A 25988-nucleotide genomic window follows, 5' to 3' on the forward strand; every position below is an offset into this window, starting at 1 on the left:
CATCTATTTCTCTTACTTTTGTTCTTTGTCCCTAACCTTGCCCTTAATCTTCTCTTTGTGAGTCATTTGACAAAATATTTGAACTATTGTGTCATTTTTTTTTTCCTTCTCATTGTCTTTTTCAGGATTTGGTGACGAAGAGGATTATTGGTAGTGGACGTGAGGACCAAGGCCTTTACCTTTTTGAGCCTTTTTTGCCCACAACTCAGTCCTGTGGACGTAATGATAGTAGTTATGTGGAGTCTATTATTTTATGGCATCGTCGTTTTGGTCATCCATCTTTTGTTGTAATGAGGAAACAATTACCTCACTTATTTTCTTCTATTGCTTCTCATGTTTTTCAATGTGAACCATGTATGTTTGCCAAACACTGTCGTTCTTCTTATCCATATCAATGTAATAGAACTTCTGCTCCTTTCCATATTATGCATACTGATGTTTGGGGACCTTCCCCTACTACTTCTTTATTTGGCTATCGTTACTTTGTGTCCTTTGTTGATGATTTTTCTCGAGCTACTTGGACTGTTCTTATGAAACATAAAAATGATGTTTGTGATGCATTTAAGAATTTTTATCAGATGATTCTTACTTAGTTTGATACTCGAATCAAAGTTGTTCGGTTTGATAAAGGGGGAAAATACATGTTTGGTGGCCTCCAAACTTTCTTTACTAATAATGGCATTACCCATCAGCTAGCGTGTGTTGACACACCCCAACAAAATGGGGTTGTTGAGAGAAAAAATTGCCATTTATTGGAGGTCGCCCGTAGTCTCTTGTTTGGCATGCATGTCCCCAAGACTTTCTGGTCTTCAGCTCTTCTCACTGCTTCCTTTCTCATCAATCGCATGCCTACCAAATTTCTTGATTTCAAATCTCCCTTCGACATCTTATCTCCATAGGCTTCTACTTTCTCTCTTCCTCCTAAAGTCTTTGGCTGTGTTTGTTATGTACATGTTAACAAATCCACTCGCACTAAACTTGATCCCAAAGCTCTCAAGTGACTCTTTCTTGGGTACTCTTCTACTACCAAGGTTTACAAGTGCTATCACCCCTCTTCTCGAAGGTGCATTATCTCCAAAGATGTTACCTTCCTTGAATCTGTCCCTTTCTTTGCCCCTTCTCAGTAGCCTCTCCAGGAGGAGAATTGTAGAAGTGAAGAGGCTGCTGATTTCCTTCATTCTCCTCTACCTACTCTCCTTTTATGCTTGACATTGGCAAACACAGGACTGTGGATGTGGTTGAACCTGATGATCAATCAGGTGTTGAAACAGAATTGGTTGTTGAAAATGATTCTGGTAATGAGAAAGATTACCATATTTTGTACAAAAAAGGAGAAAGCTTGAAGAGTAAAGGAAAGAAGACCTACCAAGAGTCATCTTTGGATTCACATCCTGAGATTCATTCTCCTCAATCAGGTGACATCCATTCTCCTCCATCTGATTTAGACCTTCTTATTGCTGTTAGAAAAGGGAAAAGAGCTTGTACTAATCCTATAGCCCAGTTTGTTTCCTATGATGCTCTTTCTCTTACAGGTCTTGCCTTTATTGCTGCTCTCTCTACTGCTTCAGTTCCCAAGAATGTTACAGATGCTATGTCTGACCCAAAGTGGAGACAATCTATGACTGAGGAGATGATGGCACTTGAGAAGAATGGTACTTGGCAATTGGTGGATCTTCCCAAGGGACGTGTCCCAATTGGCTGCAGATGGGTCTACACAATTTAGTATAAATCTGATGGTACTGTTGAGAGATACAAAGCAAGGTTGGTGGCCAAGGGGTACAGTCAAGTCTATGGCATTGACTATCAGGAGACATTTGCTCCTGTGGCTAAACAAAACTCTATAAGAGTTCTTTATCATTGGCTGCCAATAATGATTGGTCATTATATCAGTTAGATGTGAAGAACGCCTATCTTCGTGGCAACTTGGAAGTGGAAGTGTACATGCAATTATGCAAACCCCTACAGGCTTCAAAATACCTTCAGCTGAAGGGAAAGTGTGCCTCCTCAAGAAGGCACTATATGGCTTCAAACAGTCACCAAAGGCATGGTTTGAGCGTTTACAGCAGGCTATTCTGAAGAATGGATATTCCCAGAGTCAAGCTAAGGTTACTGCAGTGACCAAGCAATGACTGCTACACGTGCACGCAAGATTAGATAGATTAGTGAGTCCCTTCCCGTAACTACCGAAAGTTCCTGTCTAGTGTACGGAAAGGAATTCTCTGATCTACCTCACTCGGCTAGCAACAGAAGGAATTATCTTTGATAAACCGCTTGACTAAACGAAGAAAACCTTGACTAGTAAGGGCGCTAAGCCTTAACTATACAAGCTTGAGAGCCAAGCCCCTTTATTAGGTTGGTTGGTTGGTTGCATAGGTTTGAAAGAGCTAAAACTTCCTTCTCGAAACTCCTCTATCTGCTTGACCTTGAGTACTTCTCGCTTTAAAGGAAAAGAGTTCCGACTTCAGTTACAGTACCAGGCTAACCATACTCTCTTTACCAAGCGGGGCAATGGACCATCACAACCCTCATTCTCTATGTTGATGATATTATGGTCACTGGAGATGTTATAACTGAGATAGATAAACTGAAAATCTATCGGGCTCAACAATTTGAAATCAAAGATTTGGGTCCCTTGAAATACTTCTTAGGAATTGAAGTATCAAGGACCAAGAGAGGAAACAACTTATGTCAACGAAAGTTTGTTCTTGATTTGTTGACAGAGACAGGGATGCTAGGTTGCAAACCAGCAAATTCTCCTATTGAGCAGAATCACAAACTAGGAGAAGATTGTGGTCCTTCTCTTGTTGATGCAGGAAAGTACCAAAGGCTAGTGGGGAAGCTTATTTATCTCTCTATGACACGCCCAGATATCTCTTATGCAGTGGGATAGGTGAGTCAATTTATGCATGCCCCCAAGAGTGGCCACTTGGATGCTGTGTATCGCATTTTCAGATATTTGAAGTCTTCTCCAGGGAAAGGACTGTTGTATGCCACTTGAGAGTGGAAGGTTTCACTGATGCCGATTGGGCTGGGTCCATTACAGACAAGAGATCTACCTCCGGCTATTGTACCTTTGTGGGGGGTAATTTGGTTACATGGAGAAGCAAAAAACAGCATGTTGTAGTTAGATCCAGTGCAAAGGCAGAATTTAGAGCTATGGCTCATGGAGTGTGTGAACTCATATGGTTGAAAAGACTTGTTCAGGAACTGGGATTTAACATTGAAGGCCCTATGAGACTCTACTGTGATAATAAGGCAGCCATCCGTATGGCCCACAATCCAGTGCAACATGACAGGACCAAGCACATTGAAATGGATCGACACTTTATCAAGGAGAAGATAGACTTAGGCTGCATTTGTACTCCTTTTGTGAAGACTGGTGATCAACTAGCGGATATCTTCACCAAGGCTCTTACCTCTATTCAGTTTGGTACTCTCATATGCAAGCTGGGAATGCATGACATTTATTCTCCAGCTTGAGGGGTAGTGTTAGAGTTGTTAGAAGTTATGTGATAAGGGTAGTTTGTTAACTAGCCTTTTGTCTAGTTGCCCTATTGTGTATTTTCTATTTTTTGTCTTTCTTATCTTTTACCTCCCTAGGGAGGTGTATGTAATATTCTTATTTCTATTGATGAAGTAATATAGGTGTGGAGAGAGTTCTCTCTAACACAACTCATTCACAACCGAAATACCCTTCTTTTCTCTCTTGTCTTCTTCTTCCTCACCTCTCTAACTCTTTCCTCTTCATCTTTCCCTTCTCCTACTTGTATTCCTAACCTTAAAATCCAACTTAGTATCTAGATGGCTGAAAATGATTATTCTTCACTAAGAGAAATTTTCCAACTGTAGGTCCTGGTTGACTGTTAGTCCTCTTTCCTAATCTCATGTGAAATTTTTTTCCCTCTTTCTTCTGGGTGCAATTTTTTGTTTCTAATTACTACATGGCCTATGTTACCAGCTGCCTGATGCAACAACAGAGCAGATTAAGAAGGCTTATTATAATTGCATGAAAGCTTGCCATCCTGACTTGAGTGGCAATGATCCCGAGTCAACAAACTTTTGCATGTTCATCAATGAGGTTTATACGGTGGGTTTCGACTTTGAAAAATGTGTAATGGTGTTCTTAAGTTTAGCTGTTTGAACTTTTAGTTCTGGTTAATGAAGTTCATTATAGTACAGGTGCTCAGTGACCCTGTGCAGCGTATGGTGTATGATGAAATTCATGGGTATGCATTGACTGCAATCAACCCTTTCTTGGATGATGAAGCTCCAAAGGACCATGCGTTTGTTGATGAGTTTAGTTGCATAGGTATGATCTGTTTTCATGCCTCAGTTATTGCATGTCATTTTTTTTAGAGATGGGGATTTTTTGGGTCATTCTTGTCTATCTTATCTGAGGCTTATTGTTCTTTGTTATGCTACATTATATTGCATGGAAGCTAAATGCAGCCTCGGATAATACTTGTAAAATTGAAGAACAGTTGTAATTAAGTCCAACCAAATATATCTTAACTTTGACAAATGGTTATTACATAGTCTTTTTTTGCAATCACAGGTTGTAAAAACTGTGCTAATGTGGCTCCTGATGTATTCCAAATCGAGGACGACTTTGGAAGAGCTAGAGTCTACAGCCAATCTAGAAATCCCGAATTAGTTCAACAGGCTATTGACAGTTGGTAAGTGCCTGTTTTATGGACATGGCTATCGCATGCTGTAGATACTTGACAGAAATTTTCCTTGAACATTATGTGTGAACATTTCAGAAAGCTTCAGTCTTATTCTCATATGGAGTCGGAGTTTCATTTATCCTTTTGGTGCATCTCAATTTTTGAAAATTAGCTTCCATATTAGTTTATGAAATGGTTTGCATTCTGGTGTTTTCTGCTTGATAGAGTGGTCATAATAGATGCACTCCAGCTCTTTCTCATAAGTGGAAATCGATCTCTAGGTTTGGTGGCGGGGGTATAAATGTGATGTAGGTGTTCTAACATGGATACAAGTATCCAACATGATATTTTTGGCACCTGGTTTGAAAATTGTGGAGGTATTTATAGGTAATGGAAGTGTCAGTGATGGTGTTTCATGTGGGTGACTAATATGGGAATTTTTTTGAAAAAGATGCCTTTATTTTTTTGGTAGTCCATGGGTAATGCTATTTCTATTTATTATAAAGTAATTCAAAGAAGTAAGCAGAAAACTAAATAGATATAACTATGAAGAATATAATACTCATAAAAGTAGTGTCTGACTAAAGACGCATAGAAAATGAAATTCTCATCTTCTAGACATTTATTTGTTAGGCTGTTTTGAGTGTTTCTAGTTTCAGGTCATGAATATGGGAATTCAAAACCACAAGTACCTGAAGAGGTAAGTCAGGTCGTAAGAGGCTATGATAAAGTCCTTATGCATATCTCAGCTTCAGTTGATTGTAGCATGATGTCATTGTGTAAAGTGTTGAATCATTCTATAAGAATATCTGTGCTGTAACACGCTTGTAGTTATCATTGTTAGAAATCTCAAATATTGTACTGGTTCTCTTTCTTATGTGAAAATTCTTGAAAGCTCTCATCAAGGAGTATAAATATCTTTTCTCCAATTTTTATGTGTACTAATTAGTCAAATATTTCTGAACTGGACAATTAGAGCTTGTAAGCAGTTGGATAACTTATTTTCTGCTCTCCCTCAGCCCAGTTGATTGTATTCATTGGACTTCTGCTGCACAGCTGTCTCTGCTTGAAGATGAAATGCGAAGGGTAGAAAGAGTAAATGTAAGATGCACTAACATGGTGTGCCGCTAATTTTCTTTTACTTTTCTGGTTTATCTTCTTGCCTTTCCTTCATGATAATTTTGATCATCATCTGCTTGTCTGACGAATTATTTTCTATGCTAACAGACCTCCAGGACCATTCATTTTGCACTTTATTTAGGTTTAGCATTTGAGATCATCTGCATTGGATCTCTAATCCAAGAATGAATCACCAAAAGGTTATTGATTAAGTTCTGTTGATTTAATTTCATCATCTTAGTCGGCCAGATATCAGGAGTCCTTGGGTAATTTTTGTGTAGCTGAAAATGGATTGTTTGAGTTCCATTTATAGCAGTACATTGTAGAAGTAGAAAGAAACAAGATGAAGGGTAAAAAAGCTAAGGAGTTGGATGACTTTAACGGTAAGAGTCTAGAATTGATAGCTGTTATGAGGAAAAGGAGGATTTACATAGACTGTATTCAAGAGACAAGATGGAAGGGTAAAAACAGCTAAGGAGTTGGACAACTTAAATTTTGGTATACAGAAGATAAAAGTAATAGAATTGGAGTGGGGATGGTGGTGGACGTTAAAAGATTTGGAGATAGGATTATATCCATCAAGCTTGTGTTTGAGCAGAGGTTATCAATATAATTAGCGCTTACGCACCCCAAGTAGGATTGGATGAAAGAAGTAAGTTATAATTTTGGGAACGCATGGATGGATTAATGCAAGGTTTTAGTTAAGGAGAAAAGATTATTATGTTTTGGAGAGGGGAATGAGGAGGGGATCTCAGTTTTAGATTTTGCTACGCCTTATGATTTATCCATTGTAAATACTTACTTTGAAAAGAGAGGAGCATTTAGTCACCTTCAAAAGTGGGCATCATAATAGCTAAATAGATTTCTTCCTAACTAGATGGTCCGTGGATTGTTATGTAAGGACTGTAAGGTTATACCAGGAGAAAGCCTAACAACACAACATAGATTAGTGGTCATGGATATGTGCTTCATTACGCAGAATTGTAAGAAAGGTGTGCTTATTTTCCCTAGGATAAGGTGGTGGAGCTTAAAAGGAGATACCTTGAAATCATTTACTGAGAGTGGTCTGTTAACAGGACACGAAGGGTGTAATGCTTGAGTGAGTAATGATCACCCCAAGCTCTTCTACTTATAATATTGAAAAGAGAGGACAGAATTACAAATAGGCGATGTGGGACTAAAACCCACATAGCCGACTAAACAACTTAAGAATAAAACAGACAAATATACCCTTTCGGGTTTGACTACTCAACACTCCCCCTCAAGTTGGTGCATAGATATCACACATGCCCAATTTGGCCAAATTAGGATGAAACATCTTTCCACTCAATCCTTTAGTGAAGATATCAGCAAGTTGATCACTCGACTTCACAAACGGTATACAAATCTGTCCACTTTCCAACTTTTCGTTGACGAAGTGTCTGTCAATCTCCACATGCTTGGTATGGTCATGTTGTACTGGATTGTGGGCAATGCTGATTGCTGCTTTGTTGTCATAGTACAACACCATTGGATGATAAACAGAACCACTAAGATCTTGGAGTAAACTTTGAAGCCACAATAACTCACAGATTCCTTGAGCCATAGCACGAAACTCTGCTTCAGCACTGTATATTGCCACTACATTTTGTTTTACTATGCCATGTGACAAGATTACCTCCAACAAACGTGCAATACCCTGAAGTAGATTTCCGATCAGGATTACCACCCCAGTCCGCATCTGTGTAAACTTCAATACGAAGATGATCATGCGGGGACAAGAGAATTCCTTTTCTTGGAGCTGACTTCAAGTAGTGGAGAATACGAAGAACAACATTCATATGGTTGGAGTAGGGATCATGCATGAACTGACTGACAAGGCTTACCGCAAATGCAACGTCTGGTCTTGTGTGAGAGAGATAAATCAATTTTCCCACCAACTGTTGGTAACGGCTCTTATCAATGGGAGTACCATCTTTCTCTTGCAGAAGAGTATTGGTGTCCAAAGGAGTATCACAAGGACGACAACCCAACAAACTAGTCTCTGAAAGCAGGTCCAGAACATACTTCCTTTAGGAGAGAAATATGCCTTCGGAAGAACAAGCGACTTCAATCCCAAGGAAGTACCTTAGCTGTTTAAGATCCTTTATTTCAAATTCTCGTCCCAAGAAAAGTTTCAGTTTAGAAACTTCATCAGCATTATTACTAGTCATAACTATGTCATCGACATAGACAATAAGAAGAGTGATCTTATCTCCACGACGCTTGATGAACAATGTGTGGTCAGCATTGCTCTGTTTGTACCCTACAGAGATCATGGATCTATGGAATCTCCCAAACCAAGCCCGAGGAGATTGCTTCAGCCCATACAATGCGCGCTTCAGTTTTTAAACCTTCTCATGACTTTTTTCAGAAGAAAAACCTGGAGGAATCTTTATATAGACTTCTTCTTCTAGCTCTCCATGAAGAAAGGCATTTTTCACATATAACTGGTGCAAGTCTTAGCCCAGATTAATAGCATATGATAATAGGACTTGGACAGTATTCAACTTTGCAACTGGGGCAAAGGTCTCCTGGTAGTCGATCTCATAGGTTTGATTAAACCCCTTAGCGTCAATTCTGGCCTTGTACCTATCAACTAATCCATCCACCTTCTGCTTGACAACAAATACCCATTTACAGCCAACTGGTTTCTTACCCGAGGGAAGAACCACTAGCTCCCATGTCGCATTTTTGGATAAGGCTTTCATTTCCATGGTTGCTTTCCATTTTGGATATGCAATTGCCTCCTGCCACTTCTATGGAATAGAAATAGAGGACAAAGAAGATATAAAAGTGCGATATGAAGGAGATAAGGAGTCATGTGAAACAACATAAGAGGTGGGATGTTGGGTACAAGACCTAATGCCTTTACGAACCGCAATAGGAAGATCAAGAGAAGGATCCTTACCAAGAGGTGGGGCAGTCTCTGGATCAAGATCTGGCGATTGGGGAAGAGGTACGGTAGTGGTGGTAGTCTCAATATGCTCTTGGTGCTGCTTTCGATTTCGAGTATAGACTGTATCAACAGGAATCTGACTCACAGGTCTACTCTCCCCTTGAGCAGGAACTAAAGTAGACGTCGGCTCCCCCTGGACAACATGCACATCTTCAAACACATCTTCAAGGATAACTGGAACATGCTCCCCCAGAAGAGGTGGCTGAGAATAATAAGCGAAGGATTCATGGAAGACATCGTCCATAGTCACCAGAATACGCCTAGTGGGAGGGTGATAACACTTGTATCCCTTTTGAGTAGCGGAGGAGCCCAAAAAAATACACTGAATGCTATGAGGATCAAGCTTGCCATGAGGAAGATGATTGCGAGCGTAACAGACACAGCCAAATACTTTTGGTGGCACCACAAAAGAGGAAGAACCCTGTAGGAGGTCAACAGGAGCACGGCCAGCAAGGACTGGAGTAGGCATGCGATTGATGAGGTAGACAGTAGTGAGAATAGCATCACTCCAATATTGGGTAGGGACTTGCCGTGCAAACATGATGGTCCGAGCAACCTCCAAAAGGTGACGATTCTTCCTTTCAGCCACTCCATTCTGAGCAGGAGTGTTAGCACAGCTTGTTTGATGAATTATCCCATTTTCAGCTAGATACGTTTGGAACTGCCCCTCCATGTACTCTCTGCCATTATCACTTCGCAGAATTTTCAGAGATGCATTGAATTGGGTTTGAACCATACGGTGGAAGAGCTGAAAACAGCGAAAAACTTCACTCTTGTGCTGCATCATGGTGTTGATGAAGCCTTGAGCATGCGACGGAAGGCTAGGAGTTCATCCGAAGTAAGACCAGTGAGACTAGTGTCAGAGGATGGAGCAGCAGTAGTTTCTGTGTGATTAGCCTTGAACTTGGACTTCCCCTTAGCAGCCTGTTTAGCCTCAAAATCAGCCGGCTTTCCATGTATCTTCCAGCGTGTAGCCTTAGTTGTTGCAATGTTCACATTGAACCGGCTCCTTGGAGGCAGCATTACCACTATCAGTAATGGTATTAGAAGTGGTGTTAGAACCAGTTTGCAAGGCAGATTTTTCAATAGGAGTAATGTGCAACATAGTAGCTCGACGACGCTCCTCATTATTGACCGAAAAAGAAAAAGCCTGCTCTAGTGTAGGGACTGGAGATTTGCCAAGAACTTGGACTCTTATGGGATCAAATTCATCATTCAGCCCTGCTAGGAAAGTATAGACACGTCTTTTCTCCATGTGTTTATGGTAGGCAGCAATGTCGTCTGCAGTAGAAGGCTGATAATCTGAATAGTGATCTAATTGTTGCCAAAGTCCTTTTAGGGAGGCATAATATTTGGAGACGGACAGTTCCTTCTGAGTGGTTTCATGGACCCTTTTTTGAAGCTCACACACGTGAGCATCATTCCCATCCTACCCAAAGGTCTGCTTGGCTGCACTCCAAATAGAATAGGCTGTATCCAACAATAAGTAGTTGTTGGAGATGTCCGGTTGCATAGAGTGCAGCAAATAGGACATCACCATGGCATCATTGGATACCCATCGAACTTGAGGTGAGCCCTCTTTAACAGGTTTCTTTGTACTGCCAGTAATATGGCCAGTAAATCCTCGACCAGTAATGGTCAAATAAGTAGACCTGGACTACATCAAGTAGTTTGTTCCATCCAGTTTGATAGGAGTAGCAAAAGGTAAATATTCAGGCCTTGACTGTCCATCAGTTTCAGAACCAGAAGTAGCAGTAGTAACAGTTGAACCAGGCATGGTAATTAATAAACAAGGAACCAACAATAATGAATCTGAATCAAAGAATAACAGGCTCTATGCAACCAGCCAAAGAAGTGCCAGAATCAAATCGATAGTTTGGAGAGAAAAAACCTGATTTGTGCAACAAAACTCAATATAAATGTCTGAGAAACAGATCAAGTACTCCCCTGGTATGGATAGAACTTTCCTCAAAAAATAAGCCAAGGATGACAACCCTAATCCCCAAATCGATTTTTGTTAGGGTTTTAGAAAACCCTGAAAATTGAGATCGATATAGGGTGGGGGGCTTCAATTGGTGATGATGATTGGTGATAAATGCTGTCCCAGGCTGCAAGAATGGGTCTCCAATACGAACAATCAATCTCCAATGATAATTGAGACTTGATCTTCAAGAGGGAGAATTCCAAAAAAAATCGCAGAAAATATGGGTCAGCTGCAACTATCGAACCTTCTTCATATCATAGTGGAGGTACCATGGAGGGCAGCAACTAGATCATCGATCACCTCCTAAGTGCTGCCCTTCAATAGGGAAAGGAAACCAAAACAGAAAAAGAAGAAGAAGCCGAGAGAAAGAGAGTTAGAGGAGAGATGAAAGGAAACGATGGGGGGTGTTCTGAACTAGATCAGATCTAGCTCTGATACCATGTTAACAGAACACGATGGGATGTAATGCTTGAGTGAGTAATGATCACCCCAAGCTTTTCTATTTATAATATTGAAAAGAGAGGACAGAATTACAAATAGGCGATGTGGGACTAAAACCCACATAGCCGACTAAACTTAAGAATAAAAAAGATAAATATACCCTTTCGGGTTTGACTACTCAACATGGTCAAACAAGGAAAGTGGGCGTTTGAGGGAGACATACGATATGGAATGAGATGACTACTTGTATTAAGAAGGTTGCTAAAGATATCCTAGGTGAATCGAGGAAACGTCATTCCTCTAAGGATACTTGGTGGTGGGATGATGAGGTTCAACTAGCCATTAAGGCTAAGAAAGCTAGTTTTAAGGCATGACAAAGAATTAAGGATGCAGAGGATCTATAAATGTATAAATTTGCCAGAAATGAAGCTAAGAAGATTGTGGGAAAAGGAAGGGCGAAAAGAAATATAGAGATATTTATAATAATTTGAGCAAAAAGGAAGGGGAAATGGCTATCTATGAGATAGCTAAAATGAGGGAAAGGAAGAGTAGAGATCTCGACCATGTTAGATGTAATAAAAATGAAGATGGTAAAGTATTAACAAGAGATGAGGACATTAAGGAGAGATGCAAAGATTATTTCTACAGCGTACTAAATGAAGACAATTCGAGTAATAGTGTCCTAGAGCATTGCATTACCCATTAAGACACCACATGTGAATATGTACGAAAGATTAGGGTGTCTGAAGTAAAAGAAGCTTTAAGGAGGATGAAAGTAGGTAAGGCACTATTGCAACATGTTGGTTGCAAGTTCAAAACTTGCAAACAGCCTCTCCTGCGAAGCAGGGGGTAAGGCTGCATACATTTGCCCCTCCTTGACCTTGCAGTAGTGGGAGCCTCATGCACTGAGACTCTCCCTTGTGAAAGTAGGTAAGGCACTAGGCCTAGATGAGGTCCCAATAGAAGTGTGGAAGAGCTTAGCAATTTGTGTTTATCTTGGCTAACCAAGATGTTTAATAAGACTATGAGTATAAGGAAAATGCCAGATGAATGGAGGAGAAGCATTGTGGTGCCGATTTACAAAATAAAGGTGATATTATGAGCTGCAATAACTAGAGGCATAAAACTAATGTCGTAGTATGAAATTATGGAAGAGGGTTATTGAATCCACTTGAGACAAGAAACTACTATTATGGAGAACCAATTGGTTTTATACCAGGAAGATCCACATAAAAGTTATTTACTTCGGAAACTCGTGGAATGATTTAGAGATTGTAAGAAAGATCTCCATATGGTCTTTATTGACTTAGAAAAAACTTATGATAGAGAGTCAGAGACCCTAGATAGTTAATCTAGCAAGTACTAGAGAAGAGAAGTGTTTCAAGTAACTATGTGGACATAATTAAAGATATGTGTGATGGTGTGGTGACTAGTGTAAGAACTGTGGGGGGGGGGTCAAGGTAGTAATTCCCAATGGGTAACATCAAGGATCAGCTTTAAGCTCTTATTTGTTTACACTTATCATGGATGCTTTAACTAAAGACATTCAAGATGAGGTTCCTTGGTGTATGCTTTTTTCTGATGATATTGTTTTGGTGGATGAGACAAAAGTAGGTTTTAACGCCAAGTTGGAGTTATGGAGATCAACCTTGGAATCAAAAGGTTTTAAGATAAGTAGAACGAAGATGGAGTATAGGGTGTGTAACTTCAGTTACACTAGGATGGATAAGAGGTGGTGAAAATTGATGAGAAGGAGATTCTGCAAAGTGATTAGTTTAGGTATCTGGGCTCAATCATAAATAAAGAAGGTGATAGAGGATGATGTTTCACATGGAATTAAAATAAGATGGATGAAGTGGAGAGGTGCTTCCAGAGTGTTGTGTGAACGTATTCCTTTAAAACTTAAAGGAAAATTTTATAAGATAGTCATACGACTGGCTATGATGTATGGTGTGGAATGTTGGGCAGTAAAAAAGCATCCCAGGTTCTAAAACTTGGGTTTCGACCAGCCAAAAACTAAGATATGGTCGAAACTGGTTGAAACCTAGTCGAAACTTGTGATTTTTTCCCAGCCAACTCGAATTGGTGGTTTCGAGGCCCAGAAATGCTTTTTTTGATCTAATTTTTTTATAATGAGCCTATTTTTGATATTCTAAACTCAATGCATGAACTATTTTCACAAAATGGTACTTGTGGTTTTGGACCCAAGTTTGATAGTGTATATTGTTCTTGGACATTGGCTGAAAACCAGGACAAACACTTATTTATGCTAGATATCATTTAAGTAATCATTTACTTAAGATATTATTCATAAATAAGCAAATATCCTCTACTTGAATCCAATAAAAATAGTTAAAAAATCAAATTCTAAAAGGATAAAAGGTCAATGCTCCAGTTCAAGAACAAAAATTGGATTTTTAGCGGTAGGTGCAATTTTCAACTTTCTGATGCTGGGTTTTTTCTCAAATCTAAAAATTTCATAAATCTTAATATGGTAAAACATTGCTAAAAACCAAAAGTGCGATTAAATATTCTTTTGTTTTGATGTCTAAAAAAATATTTTCATTCAGAGCGATTTTAAACAGCATTTGCGCACACCAAATTAAGGTTGACCGGAACATAACTCCTTGAATATTATAGGAGTAGAGAAATAAAATTGTTCTTTATATTGAAGGAGTTATGTTTCGGTCAAACTTAATTTGGTGTGAACGAATGCTGTTTAAAATCGCTATGAATGAAAATATTTTTAGAGATAAAAACAAATGAATATTTTACCTCACTTTTGTTTTTTAGCAATGTTTTACCATATTAAGATTTATGAATTTTTAGATTTTGAGAAAAACCCCAGCATTAGAAAGTTGAAAATTGCACCTACCGCCGGGCAGATTTCTAGGTGCCTAGGCGTAGCCGCCTTGCATTGGTTTAATTGACATCAGACCACGTTATGGGGCTTATTTATGCCAAATATCATTTAAGATATTATTCATACATAAGCAAATACCCCCTATTTGAATCCGATAAAATAGTTAAAAAATCATATTCCAAAAGGAAAAAAATTCAACCCCCCAGTTTAAAGAACAAAAACTCGGTTTTTGGTGGTAGGTGAAATTTTCAACTTTCTAATTCTGGGGTTTTTCTCAAATCTAAAAATTCCATAAATCTTAATATGGTAAAACATTGCTAAAAACCAAAAGTGCGGTAAAATATTAATTTGTTTTGACATATAAAAAAATATTTTCATTTAGAGCGATTTTGACAGCATTCGCGCACACCAAACAAGGTTTGACCAGAACATAATTCCTTCAATATAAATTAGATTTAAGCAATGTTGGATTTGTTGGAAAGCTGGTTTTGTGCTCTACCTAATACATGAAGTCTCATGTAAAAATAAAATCATTTTGTCAATCAAATTTTTTCTCTAAATCGAGAATAGATTAATTACTTATTGATAAGATCATATTTTCTGAGTACAGTATAAACCAAATGTGAGACTAGGTATGCCTAAAAATGACCAATTCCAAGAACATATAAACAAAATGTATGTTTTGATTGTTTCAAACTTCCAATAGCTTGCTTCTTTAGTTCTGTTGTCTTCTATTTCTATGTTGATTTTTGATGACTTGATGTGGCTTAATATTGATTTTTGATGACTTGATGTGACTTAATGTTGATTTTTGATGACATGATGTAGCTTAATGTTGATTTTTTATGATATAAGGCACATATTGTAGCTTAATGTTGATTTTTTATGATATAAGGCACATATTGTTCCATACTAAATAATGTTAGAAAAAGGGGAAATAAAAAATAACACTTGGGCGCCTAAGTGGGCGCCTTGTCGCCTAAGCGCTTGTACACCCCCTCTACCGCCTTGGGTCGCCTTGCCGGTTTGACAACTATGGATATTAGGCATAAATAAGTGTTTGACTTGGCATCTGGCATAAATACTTGCTTGTCCTGGTTTCCAACCAGGTTTCCTCAAGTTTCGATGGGAATAAGTGACACTTATATAGGTATTCAGGTCGAAACTAGCGAAATATGGTCGAAACTTGTCGAAACCAACCGAAACCTTGTACTTTTTAAATTCCCACCTTAACTCGTCTCGGTGGTTTCGGTTGGTTTCGACCGGGATCTCTTTCCATGGAAGCATCATGTAGATAAACTCAGTGTAGCAGAGATGAGGATGTTGAGATGGATGTGTGACAAAACTTCGAAGGTTGAAGTAAAGATTTGGGAGTAGTTTTGATACATGATAAGCTCCAAGAAAATCGTTTGAGGTGGCATGGCCATGTTCAACGAAGGCTTTTGGATGCTCCAATAGGAGGAGTGATTTGATTCTGTTAGAACCGTAGGGGTATTTTAGACCCTTTTCTTATGTTTTTTATGTTTCTGTTATGTGGGCTTTAGTCCCACATTGCTTAATTGTACTTTTATTCTCTATTCGCATTGATATAAATAAAGAGCTTGGGATGATCATTAATCATCCAAGCCTTACTCTAATTCTAAATCTGTTAACAGATTCAGATTGAAGGAACTAAAAGATCTAGGGCAGACCTAAAATGACCCTAGGAGAAGTGGTGAGGAAAGACATGCATATCTTAGGCCTTGTATCAAGTATGAACTCGAATATAGCTGATTGGAGAGCAAGGATCCATGTAGCGACCCCATTTAGTTGGGACAAGGCTGAGTTATTGTTGTTGTATTTGTAGAAGTAGCAAGTAGAAGTTGCTTACTTGTGTTTTCAAGTTCAATGCATAAAACCCAAGGGGATAAATTAGTTGGCAAGGGCCAACGCTTTGCAATTAAGAGGTCATGAGTTCAACTCTCCTTGGGGCCTAACTAACCCAAAAAAAAATAAAAATAAAATAAAAGTTCAATCCAAAAATTATAATAAATAATTTAATAACCGAAAAAAAAATTGGCCTCCATCAAGTCATAGATCGGCCTAACTTGTATAGCATAACTCAAAATCACACCCATCTAACAACATTTCATCAATTTTTTTCAAAAAAATAGGTTTAGGGAAAATGGGTTTACCTTAAAAAAACCTTCACAAACTTGAGCAATCCTCCAAAATTGAGCTGCAGTCTTCACTTTGCCACCAAATTCACCTTCCAAATGTTCGAATCCGACCAAATAATGAAGAAGACAAGAGAAGATTGAGAGAATAAGAGAGTTGGAGAGAAGAAGAGAACCAAATGGCTCTCTGTCTACAGAATAGCCCCAAATGAATTAGAAGTTCTAAGCGTTTATGTTAAAACAAGTTATTTGGGTCAAAATGACCCAGACCCATAACCGAGACCCATATTCGACCCGAGATCTCGCCGAGAAATTGACTTCTTCCTGTTTCGCCATGCATATCGTCTCGGATTCCTGGAAAACTGAGAATCTCGACGAGATCTCGCGAGATTTCGGTCCATGGTAGCAGCGGAAGACCTTCACAGTCGTAGGAAAGCCTGTAGATCATCCTGGGATAGGCCAGTGTCAGTAGCTGGGGCTGTAGGAACAGATTCAGAGTGGTTTGCCTTATTTTTTGTCTTTTTCTTCGCACCCCGTTTAGCCTCAAAGTCAGCTGGCTTCCCGTGAAGTTTCCAGCACATCTCTTTGGTGTGGTAAGGCTTGTGACAATGCTCACAAGTAACAGTCCCTGTAGTAGAATCACCAAGAGAAACATGTCCAACAGGGGCAAGAGTGGCCTTGGCTGTAGACTGGAGGGCTGATCTGTCAGTAACAGGAGGGCGGAGCATAGCAGCCCGACGGTTCTCTTTAGAGGAGACCAAAGCATAGGATTGTTCAAGTGTGGGAAAAGGGGAATGACCCAATACCTGAACACGAATCTGGTCATACTCCATGTTCAAACCAGCCAAAAAATCTTAGACCCTGGTTTTGTCCATATGTTTCTTATATGCAATGATATCAGCAACTGTAGTGGGATGGTAATTAGAAAAATGGTCCAGTTGCTGCCAGAGACTACGCAAAGTAGCATAGTATTTGGAGACACATAACTCCCCCTGAGTAGTATTATTGGCCTTCTTCCGGAGCTCATACACCTGTGCATCATTATCGAGCTGTCCATGTGTCTCCTTGCAAGCAGACCAAATTTGATTGGCTGTATCAAGGAGAAGAAAACCATCGGCAAGGTCTGAGTGCATTGAGCCAATCAAATAGGACATAAGTACACCATTGTTGGAGATCCACCTGGTCAGAGAAGGGCCAGCTTCAGCTGGCATGACAGTAGTGCCATCAATATGGCCAGTAAGCCCACGGCCGGCAATGGCAGAGTAGGCAGAGCGAGACCATATCTAGTAATTGCTCCCATCTAGTTTGATAGGATTAGGGAGAAGATCACGGGTATCATTCCTACTATACCCATTGTCAGTAGAAGTTCCATTAGAAATTTCAGATTCAGCCACAAGTGCAGCAGAACAAATCAAATCGCAAAGAAGTCTGTGGTAACAAGAAACACAAGATATCCTCCAAATTAAAGGCTGAAAATTGGAGGAGAATCCCCTTTCAATGTCACAAGATGTGTCTCCAAAAATCAGCAGCAGCAGACAAGTGTAGCCCCTATATCGATTTTTTCAGGGTTTTGAAAAAAAACCCTACTAGGCTGAAATTGATATAGGGAGGAATAGACCCAAAAACTTAATAGTTGAAGCTCAAATTTGGGACAGATATGTAATTATAAGTGGAGAACCAACCTTCAAAAAACAATCACCAACAGAGGCTCAAAACACTGAGATCGATTTTTTTAGGGTTCTGAAAAAAACCCTGATTTTGTTGAGATCGATGTAGGGAGAGAGACCTGCAAAAACAGCACTGGATTGAGCTGAAACTTGGCTCGAGTGTGGGTCTAGAAGAGACTAAGCACCCCTCCAAATATCAGCCCCAATAGAGGACAGCAGCCCCTAGGTCGATATTTGTCAGGGTTTTGAAAAAAACCCTGTTTTTGGAGAAATCGATCTAGGGGGTCTTCAAAAAATCAACAAAGAAACTTGCTGCAGTTCTTGATCTTCAATAAGGGAGATTGATTTGTTACAGTGGAGGTGGAATCAATCAAATATGGGAAGATTCAAATATCGCAGCCAAGGTGTTGTTGATATGGAAACTTATGTAATCATGGAATGAGGTGAGAAAGGGCAGCAGCTGGATCTATGGATCACCTTATCAGTGCTGCCCTATTGAAGAATATAAAACAGAAGAAGAAAAGAGAGAAGAGAAGAGGAGATTGAGAGAGAGAGAGAAAAGAGAAAGAAAGAGCTGAAAATAGAAGGTAGAGGACCCTAATTCAAAACCTGCTGTGATACCATGTTAACAGATTTAGAATTAGAGTAAGGCTTGGATGAATAATGATCATCCCAAGCTTTCTTTATTTATAACAATGAGACTAGAGAATAAAAGTACAAATAAGCAATGTGGGACTAAAGCCCACATAATAGAAACATAAAAACATAAGAAAAAGGGGTCTAAAATACCCCTACGGTTCTAGCACATATTGATGTGCTTGGATACTCTGATGCAGACTGGGCTGGTGCCGATGGTGATCAAAGATTCGAAGGTCTACCATGGGTTACTGTATGCTCGTTGATGGTAATATTGTCACTTGGAGAAGCAAGAAACAGGCAACTGTGGTTAGGTCCATTGCTGAGGCTGGGTATAGAGCCATGGCTCGCTCATACAGCAGCTGAGTTAATGTGGTTGAAACCATTGCTTCAAGAGTTGGGACTTTTGGTTACTAAACCTATGAAGATGTTTTTGATAATCAAGTTGGTATCCATATTGCAAGCAACCTGGTGTTTCACGAATGGACCAAACACATTGAAGTGGATGTCACTTTTTTAGAAATGCAGTAACGAGGAAGTTAATTGCCACTCTGTTTGTTTCCTTTGCAGATCTGTTGGGTGATATGTTTACCAAGCGTTTATTTAGTCATGCTTTCCAGTAGAGTTTTGCCAAGCTGGGCATGGGTGATTTATATGCTCCTGCTCGAAGGGGAGTGTTAAGATGTGTATATTGTACCACAGGGGTATACTTGTCATACCCTGCGGTAATCTGTTTTAGTTGTTTTTAGTTTCTACTGTTTAAGTACTAATTAGTCTTCTACTGCAAGGACTGAAGGGTATTCTTGTCCTTGCAGTATTTTAATCTGTTTACCCTAATATAATGTGCTGAGAGGACTGCCGCATGTATGGACTGTTCTTCTTTCTTCTGGCAGTCTCTTCTCTTTTCTCGCTCACATCTTCTCCTTCTTCTCTCTTGTTCTATATTACCTAGTTCTGGTTTTCTATCTCTGGTATTGTTTCAAAGGGTTCCTGGTTTATGCTATTGGTCCTTGATCCGTTGCCCCATTAAACTATTATACCACTGAAGAAGTCATCATATTGAGTGTTGGCCTCAAAAGGAAGTGAAATTAGTTTCCATGGAATTCCATGTTTATTAAGACCAAACTGTTCCTGGTTTGAAATTTTATATCTCAAATTTCTTTTATGAATATGCATGCTCCATTTCAGGAATTCTAGTTATTAAATTAGTTTTATCAACTACCTCTGGTTATTTTTGTGTTATTTCCTGTGTACGTACAATTCAAGTCTAAAACCTTGCTACAGAGCTTTTAACAGGTCTAAGCTTCCCAGAAACATTTTGCTTTTTGGTACTGTTTGAGTGGAAGGAGCAGCTATCTATCCTACTATATTCTTTGAAAATGGGATTTACAATGTTGGTTTAATATGACAGGTTGCTCTAATGCTTTCAGGAATGGGAGCTGCTTCACTTGATGTTTTCAGAATGGTGAAGCAATCATGTTTCTTTATCTCCTTACCTAAATGTTATTTCAATTTCTTTCATGTATTTTAAAGAATATTCTGTTAAAATAATAAGTGTCCCGAAAGATTCTTAAAGAGCAGCGATTGCATACATAAGTCACCCAATCAAATCTCAGGGTGTGAAGAAATATCTAGGGGTATTTATGTAAATGCACAGGGTGGGTAAGCGTAATTACTGAAATATGGCTAAATGCTTTTTCTACGTATGAAATTGATTGGGTGAATCTCTTGCAGGTGAGGCGATTGTTATCCATTCTTAATGATTGGTTAGGTTTAAGCATATTAAATTTATGGAGAATGGAAAACATAATTGCATGGTCTTGCTTTTCCTCCTCTTCAATGGAATTCATCAATGCTTCATTCTTAAATTTATATGCATCTTTCATCTGTGATCTAGTGCTATTACACAATTGTAACTGAAAATATTTTGTTCTTCTAAGATGTAAAAAGTAAGAAACCCAGTGTAAATTATGCAAACATACCTTTCAAGTGAATGACCATCCCAGAAAAGAAAAACCATCTCTGATCTGAATTTCCCAATGTATCAGTTTTGATTATAACAAGATGTAATGAATTGGTTGTTTTCAACCCTCCTCTTGCAAAAACTAGGAGGGAAAAAATATGGGACAGTGAGACACATGTTTTGGACCTTTTAGAACAAGCAAGTGCTGTCTAGACTCTATACTTCCAATTGATTATTAACCAAAGTCATTGATATACTGCAGCTTCATTAAGGTCCCATTTGCTTCATGTTAATTGGAGTATGGAGGTAAAAGATTTATTCACAAATCACTGAACTGAATGGTAATTTGAATTTTTTGTTTTGAACCTGTAAGGACTGCTGAGTTTTCAGTTGTTTGTTTGACACAACTTGTACCTTTAAACTGCATCTTCTATTTTGCCTAAATCTTTCAATTTTCCACTTTGTAATTTATATGAAGCCCTATTGGTACAAGTCTACAAGATCCAATCTGGAACCACTTGCACGGAGTTTGAGAAAAAGGGAAGAATATGAGTTTTGGGTAAAATACGATATCAAACAGGGGATAGAGGAGATAGGACTTCAACAGTGGGGAAGATTGGGTATATCCATATTGCCAAAATACTGACAGTATCTGCAGTCAAGAATGGCTGGACATACTAACAAAGTAAGAACAATTCTTTCAACAGAAAACAGTGATCATGGGTGAGAATTACTGTGGACTGGAAAGATGCAAAAAAATTACGAGAACACATTTCAGGCTGCCTCATCCACTGATAGAAATAGCATCACAATATCTATGATTGATCCTTCTCTGAAACATATACACATTCACACAATACAAAAGGCTAGCCAGGAGAAGAAATTACCAGAAAGGACTGTTTAGCATTCACAGTCATTTGCAGTTTTCTAGCCATCATGTCAGAGTCGGGGTGGGATAGTTTTGACTCTTTAACTCAAGCAGAAAATGGAGCAGGAAACAGCTTACACCTATTGGTGAAAAATTTACAGCTTCATAGAGTATAAGATTGGGCTCTGAATGATAATGTTTATGTTACCTTATTTATTTTATAACTAAACAAGACAGGTGTTAGATTTTATGGGCCAGAATACCGTGGGGGGTATTCTGGACTTTTTCCTATATTTATTTCATGTACAGCCATGTTGGCTATGTTAGGAACAATTCTGTCCATGTATTTTCTATTCTCTTATTATAAATATATGGCATGGGGTCTACCTTAGACCATCTAAGCGTTATTCTCTAATTCTAAATCTCTCAACATGGTATCAGAGCAGGTTGTGAATTAAGGACCTTCCCCTCCCTCCATTCTTTATTTCCCCCCCCCCCCTTCACTCTGGATTTTTTTTTTCCCTTCTTCTTCTTCTTCGTCTGTCTTGATCTCCTTTGCTTTCATTCTCCCACTAGGGCAGCGCTGAAGAGGTGATCTACAGATCCAGTTGCTGCCCTCAATTACCTCTTTCTATGCTGCAATTTTTTGATCGATAGGGACAAAGTTACCTGTCTGCGATATTTGAAACTTCAAGCTTTTTGGGATTGCTTCCATCTCCGCTACAAGGAACCAATCCTCCTCTTTGAAGACCAAGAACTGCATCAGGCTCTCTTCTCTGATTCAGTTCCTCCAGTTGCATTGAAGACCTCTTAAGATCGATTTTTCACAAAAAATAGGGTTTTTTCCAAAACCCTGACAATTATCGATCTAGGAGTTGGTGACTTCTATTGGTTCTGATTTTTTGAAGGGTGGTTCTCTACTTATAAAGGCACACTCGACTTCAATTTGAGCTTCAACAATTCAGTTTTTGGGCCCATTCTTCACTATATCGATTTCAGCAAAACAGGGTTTTTTTCAAAACCCTGACAATATCGATCTAGGGGTTTCACTTGTTTGCTGCTGCTGATTTTTGGAGACATTCTCCCATTGAAAGGGGATTCTCCTCCAATTTTCAGCCTTTAATTTGAAGGAATTCTTGGTTTTTTCATCACCACAGCCCTTCTCTGCGATTTGGGTTTCTCTGCTGCATTATGGGTGACTCTGAAGGCTCTACTAGCACTTCTGCTGCTGATGGGCTTGGTCGGAATGACAACCGTGATCTCCTCCCTAATCCTATCAAACTGGATGGGAGCAATTATTTGATCTGGTCTCGCTCGGCATACTTTGCTATTGCTGGCCGTGGGCTTATTGGCCATATTGATGGTACTATTGCTATGCCGACTGCCCCATGCCCTCTCTTGATTAGATGGATCTCCAACAATGGTATAATCGTGTCCTATTTGATTGGCTCAATGCAATCAGACCTTGCCAGTGGTTTCCTTCTCCTTGATACAACCCATCAAATCTGGTCTGCTTGTAAGGAGACATATGGACAGCTCGGTAATGATGCATAGGTGTATGAACTCCAGAAGAAAGCCAATAATACTACTCAAGGGGAGTTATCTGTCTCCAAGTACTATGTTGCCTTGCGCAGTCTCTGGCAGCAATTGGACCATTTTTTCGATTACCACCCCACTACAGCTGTTGATATCACTGCATATAAGAAGCACCTAGACAAAACCAGAGTGTATGATTTTTTTGGCTAGTTTGAACATGGAGTATGACCAAATTCGTGTTCAAGTGTTGCGTCATTCCCCTTTTCCCATACTTGAACAATCCTATGCTTTGGTCTGCTCTGAAGAGAATTGTCGGGCTGCTATGCTCCACCCTTCTGTTACTGACAAATCAGCCCTCCAGACTGCTGCCCAGGCTACTCCTGCACCTGTCGGACACGTTCTTCTTGGTGATTCTACTACAGGGACTGTTACTTGTGAGCATTGTCACAAGCCTTACCATACCAAAGAGAAGTGTTGGAAGCTTCACGGGAAACCAGTTGACTTTAAGGCTAAACGGGCTGCCAAGAAGAAGATAAAAAATAAGGCAAACCACTCTGAATCTGTTCCTACAGCCCCGGCTATTGACATTGGTCTATGCCAGGATGATCTACAGGCATTTCTACGTGTGCTAAGGTCTTCCGCTGCTGCTGCCTCTACTACATCAGCTTCTGCCAACTTTTTTGCTCCTTCAGGTTCACACTTTGCCCGGTCAGGTATTCCATTTGGTGGTCATTGTGCTTCTGTAGCTTCTCATCCTTTGATCATAGATTCTGGGGCTACAGATCACATGACCGGTTCCTCTAGCCTATTCCATCTGTATTCTCCCACTTTTGGGAAAGACAAGGTCAAAGTAGCTGATGGTTCCCTTTCCTCCATATCTGGAAACGGAATCATCAACTGCATTTCCTCCCTTCCTTTGTCTTCTGTTTTGCACATTCCTAATTTTACTACTAACCTTCTTTCCATTAGTAGTATTACTCGTGATCTTAACTGCAAAGTGACTTTTTTTCCTTCCCATTGTGTTTTTCAGGATTTGGCCTCTAGGAAGTCAATTGGATTGGGTAAAGTGCACGGTGGACTGTACCTGCTTGATGATGGTCGTCTCTCTCCACCACCATTACCTTCTCCGCTACACCAGAACTCCTTAGTCTCTTCTGAACTTTACCAATGGCACTCTAGATTAGGTCACCCTCCATTAGGCATTTTAGCACATTTATTTTCTACTTTGGTCACCAAATGTAATAAGGATGATTTTTTTTGTGAGGCTTGTATTCTGGCCAAACAGTCACGTTCCACTTATTCTCTATCAAATAAAAGGAGTTCTTGTTTTCATTTGGTGCATTCTGATGTTTGGGGGCCTAGTCATAAAACTTCTCTTTCTGGCCATCGGTGGTTTGTCTCCTTTATTTACTGTCACTCTAGGAACACATGGGTATATCTTATGCGTATAAAAAATCAGGTTTTTGCATGTTTTCAGCATTTTCATAACATGATCCAAACTCGGGTCTAGGCTATTCTAAAAATTTTGAGAAGTGACAATGATACTGAGTATAAAGAATCTCAATTTCAAAAATATTTTGCTGATCATGGGATTATACACCAGACTAGTTGTGTCGATACCCCAGCCCAAAATGGTGTGGTTGAAAGAAAGAATCGCCACTTGTTGGAAGTGGCCAGAGCATTGATGTTTGCTCGGCATGTTCCATCCCAATATTGGGGTGATGCTGTCCTAACTGCAGCTTATCTCATTAATCGGCTACCTTCCCGAGTTCTTGATTCCCGTAGCCCTGCTGAGGTTTTACTTGGGAATTCCTCTGTAGTCACTCCCAAAGTGTTTGGTTGTGTTTGATATGCTAGGGATACCAAGTCTCTTGGCAAACTTGAACCCCGTGGACTGCGGTGTATATTTTTGGGTTATTCTCCTACCTAGAAAGGTTATAAGTGTTACCATCCTCCTTCCCGTTGTACTATGGTCAGTATGGATGTCATTTTTCATGAAAACCTTTCCTATTATTCTTCCCCACCTCTTCAGGGGGAGAGTTCTAGTGAAGATGTGGTTCCTTCACTTGAGGTTCCCCATCTTTTATCCCCTATGGTTGTTGACCCGCCTCCTCTGACTGATGACCAGCCTCCCATGGCTGCTGCCCAGCCTCCTATGGCTGCTGCCCCTTCACCCGAAGGGAATCCTTTACAGGGGGAGATCATGGAAACAAGATGTGGTGATGTTAATATTCAGGGGGAGCTGACTGTAATACAGAGCAAGGTACTATATCTCGCAATATATCGGTATCTCGGGCCTACTGAGATACTCGAAATATCTGAAATTTCGTGAAATTTGGCCGAAATATTACATTTTTTCTGCAATATTTCGGGGGTCCATCTCGGTGGGTATTTGGCCATATCTAGGCTTGAAACTTCATGGACACCCTTATTTAAGCTAAATAAACACATTTGAACCATAAAATTGCAAAAAAATGAATTCAAAGTGGTGTTTTGGGCTTGCACCCTTGATTGACAGTATATGGTTGCCGACCCTAATGTATAAATAGTTAAATACACATTGATTAGGCAGTTAAAGACATAAAAGAAATTTAAACAAACTAATTAAAACTCATAAGACATAATTCATAAATCATATTCTCATAAACTCCATAATAGTCAATAACTCAATACTCAATAGCTCAAATGCTTAAAGGCAATACACAAAGTGTCAAAGTCACAAACTCACAACTCACAAGTTCACAAATCAGTGAAATCACAACTTACAACTTACAAGTGCTAATAATAGTTGCTGTGCCTCTCTGGATCAACCCCACTCATGGCCCGTTGGAGTCGACGTCCATTGTTCTCTGTTTGAATGACAAATGTGGACCACGGTATAGTTTCGGAGAAGAAACGAGTGTAGTCATCCACAAGTGTCATGTAAATGGAGTCGTCAACATACTGTCGGTAACCTATCCTAGGATATGGGCTAGGGTTACCAATCGATCCAGTCTGTGAAGAAGATGATCCAGTATGATATGATGTCGGCTCCGGCAGAAGCGGCGTTGGCACTGGCTGCATGTATGGCTGGTGAGGTTGGTAGCTAGGGTATGCAAAGATGTCATCTAC

The 25988-nt window shown here is 39.6% G+C and overlaps 1 protein-coding gene across 2 annotated transcripts in view; it reads left to right on the forward strand.

Annotated features, from left to right (window-relative positions):
- Nucleotides 1-25988, forward strand: part of LOC122640547 (chaperone protein dnaJ C76, chloroplastic) — a 64991-nt gene that overhangs the window by 4414 nt on the left and 34589 nt on the right. For both annotated transcript variants that reach the window (XM_043833770.1, XM_043833769.1), the window contains exons 2-6: nucleotides 3959-4087; nucleotides 4180-4309; nucleotides 4556-4676; nucleotides 5687-5768; nucleotides 19922-19975. In XM_043833770.1, the coding sequence (XP_043689705.1) occupies nucleotides 3959-4087; nucleotides 4180-4309; nucleotides 4556-4676; nucleotides 5687-5768; nucleotides 19922-19975 (516 nt within the window). The remainder of the gene's footprint in view (nucleotides 1-3958; nucleotides 4088-4179; nucleotides 4310-4555; nucleotides 4677-5686; nucleotides 5769-19921; nucleotides 19976-25988) is intronic.

The sequence above is a fragment of the Telopea speciosissima genome, chromosome 9 (assembly GCF_018873765.1).
Source record: "Telopea speciosissima isolate NSW1024214 ecotype Mountain lineage chromosome 9, Tspe_v1, whole genome shotgun sequence".
Classification (NCBI taxonomy): domain Eukaryota; kingdom Viridiplantae; phylum Streptophyta; class Magnoliopsida; order Proteales; family Proteaceae; genus Telopea; species Telopea speciosissima.